At 45.8% G+C, this 2,864-nt stretch overlaps 1 protein-coding gene across 1 annotated transcript; it reads right to left on the bottom strand.

Annotated features, from left to right (window-relative positions):
- Positions 1–1,674: 1,674 nt before the first annotated feature.
- POJ06DRAFT_248577 (uncharacterized protein) lies at positions 1,675–2,271 on the bottom strand. The gene has a single exon (XM_056187048.1). It carries the CDS (start codon positions 2,165–2,167, stop codon positions 1,715–1,717), a length of 453 nt encoding a protein of 150 aa, XP_056045485.1. The 5' UTR covers positions 2,168–2,271; the 3' UTR covers positions 1,675–1,714.
- Between the last annotated feature and the right edge of the window lie 593 nt (positions 2,272–2,864).

The raw sequence follows: 2,864 nt of genomic DNA, 5'->3' as shown, positions 1-2,864 counted from the left end.
CTCATTTTAGCAAAAATCAGCGCAACCTGAGTATTAGTCAAATTGCAAGCCGAAAAGCATGCAAGTGGCGCAACATTTACAACCTCTTTTCGCACAAAGTAATTGGGACGTTTGTAGCGAGTGACCATACGATCCATTTTTGATCGATCTGTTGGCACAGAAGAAACTTAGCTGTAAGACTCCTAGTAGAGAGGAATAAGGGGAACTGAAGATGGAGGCAGTAAGAAGTTTGCTGTAGATAAAGGTCTCTTTGATGGCCATCCTCCCAATCTGATGTAGGAATCGGAATAGACCATTCCTAAACAGGTTAATCCGAATATACCAATCCTATATAGGTAATTGAGGCGGATTGGCGGATAAGGCGGATATCCACCAGATATCTGGCGGATGAAGATCAGCGGGCGGCGCGATCATCAAACTTTCGATCGGCGGATGAAGATACGGGCCGCCACCTTTGCGAGGTGGATGGCGGATGCGAATAAGGCAAAATTTGGCGGATATCCTTTTCCGCAATAGCCTTGGACTACTGATGAAAACGCTTTGAGCATCGTGTATAGTCTGTCACCTTAATAATGGTGCGTTTCATCCGTAACTGAGTTGAAAAGGATCAAACAATGTGGGAAATCAGCATACGCTTTGGCGCCGTTAGGAACAATTAGATCGTCACATCTTGACATACACAACTGTCGGTCTTATGCAGAATAAACCCGTATATATGCAAAGTCAGCCGCACTTAAGTTCTACTAACTATTTATTAATTGTCACACTAAGATACCCATAATCGGCCGAGTTTGAGAACAGTTGCAACCACTTTGCGCTAACACTTGCAAGCATGTTACGTAGGCAAAAGATATGCAGCGAGCAATAGAAGTTTAGAAAGAACTCACTGCAACGAAATTAAATGAAACAACTTGCAGAACATTAAAACCACATTATTTACAAACTTAATCAAAATATTACATTATTAAGGTTCGGACAGCTCGCTGCTCTCTGAGCAGTAATGCACAGACACAAGAGAGTGCCGATTATAGCCGCCGTCACAGCCAGGGTCGGTACACTCCGGCGTCTTGCACGTTTTCCGCGCACGAGAGTTTGCGGATTGGTTCTGTGCCGATCTAGCATGGTCCTGCTTCGCTCGGAATCGTCCAGGACAATTGTCTTGGCCACAATCACGATAATGGCGTTTTCTGGTTAGTTAGATGTGGCTGTCTCTGAACAGCTCTATAATTTCACACTAACGGCTTTACAGTGAATTTACACCTCGGCGCCACTTAGAGAACAGTCAAACCTTTATTAGAGTTCAAGGAAGTCTGATTCTCTTGAAGTCGCACAATCGGGACAACGACGACGGTCGAGCACCGATGCGAGATCTACAGCAGATCACGTTTAATGCCGCGGGGATCTACTATACGGTCTATACCGCCACATGACTGATGTTCCTTACGTCACTAGACTAAGTCTGTTTGTTAACAGATCTACAAGGTTCCTTGTTAGACAAGGCCAAGGAATAATTGCCACTACGGCTAAGTAAGATTAGACTCAAGTATCTGCAGATTTGGAGGTGTAATTCCCTTTGGGACGTAAGGTCTAACGATCTTACGGAACTCCAGGGAACCCCTTATCGTTTCATAACTTCTAACTATCTTCCGCCGCTACTCATATATCGCGGAGTGTCTCCCCCCACGCTCGATACGGATTTGAGATCTTAAAACGTTTAGAACATACGAACTATGCCCCGTAGTTGACGGTGCAGAAATTTCCAGATTAGTAAATTTGGTGAAGGCTTTGGGAGGGAGTTCAGAGCTTTGCTCACAGTATGGAAATGTCGCGCATTCGAGGCAGACTCCTGCAATAGCGAATCACCTTGAGCTTCCTCAAGGTGAGCGAAGACAGCGTGGTCCTTAGCACATGCAACGATGGTATCCAAGGTCGGCGTAGTAGAAGCACTGTGAGCCTCGAGTTTTGTCCGAGGAGAGGCGGTTCTATAGGGCGGGCGCTTTGCAACTGTCAACAACGACATTAGCGCTGCCGTAGGTAGGCGACCTTGGGTTCCAGGGCGATCGGATGAGGACAGATGCGTGCCCGGAGTTTTTTTCGGGGAGTCGATTCGGCAGGACGCTTCTTGGAGGAATGCACTCCAAAGCCGTAGGAGATGACAAGGGCGCATCTTCAACTAAATACGAGTACAGTTATTGCAATCACGATGAGGCAGTCACGATGAGTCATTTTGAAGGGAGCTTCAGAACTCCGCAACTTCGTCAAACTTCTTACGTATGCTCAGGACCTCCAGCGGGGTCCTAGATAATAAGTGCAGATGACTGCACGGACGAAGTCACGCATATGGAACCAGGGCCCGCTACCGTATCACAAGGGCGACGACACATTCGTGGGCTTAGTGATGTTGTGGGGGTTTCTTTTTCAGTTGAAAATTGCTTGTATTTCTACAAGGGGGATAGCACATTCCAAAATTTCTCTTTGACAGCCGGTCGGCTCGTCTGCTATCCTCCCAGTAGAAGCTCGCCGTGCGTCTCGCAGGGCTCAAAGCCAGTATGTAAAATCGTCGACGTGGCAGATCATTAAACTGCAAGGGCAGAGTCTCTAACAGGAGTATCAAGTCTTAATGTATTTCGTGTGTCAATGTGCAGTTTCCGCGTATGACGAATTTAGACCCAGGTAGCCGATTGGGCATGCACTGACTTTATTTCTTAGTTTTAGTAGACTGCAATTACTTCCACTTGACTTGATTTTTCAATAGTTGACTTAAATTATTTTCTTCTAGACAAAAAAAGAATTCTAGTGAAGCCGAACTATTCACGAAGGTGCATTATCTCCAGTCAAGGAATTTTTAGAATTGTTTTTGGAGC

Source organism: Lipomyces tetrasporus, assembly GCF_029532465.1.
Source record: "Lipomyces tetrasporus strain NRRL Y-64009 chromosome Unknown POJ06scaffold_3, whole genome shotgun sequence".
Classification (NCBI taxonomy): domain Eukaryota; kingdom Fungi; phylum Ascomycota; class Lipomycetes; order Lipomycetales; family Lipomycetaceae; genus Lipomyces; species Lipomyces tetrasporus.
This window is presented reverse-complemented; position numbering and strand designations above follow the sequence as displayed.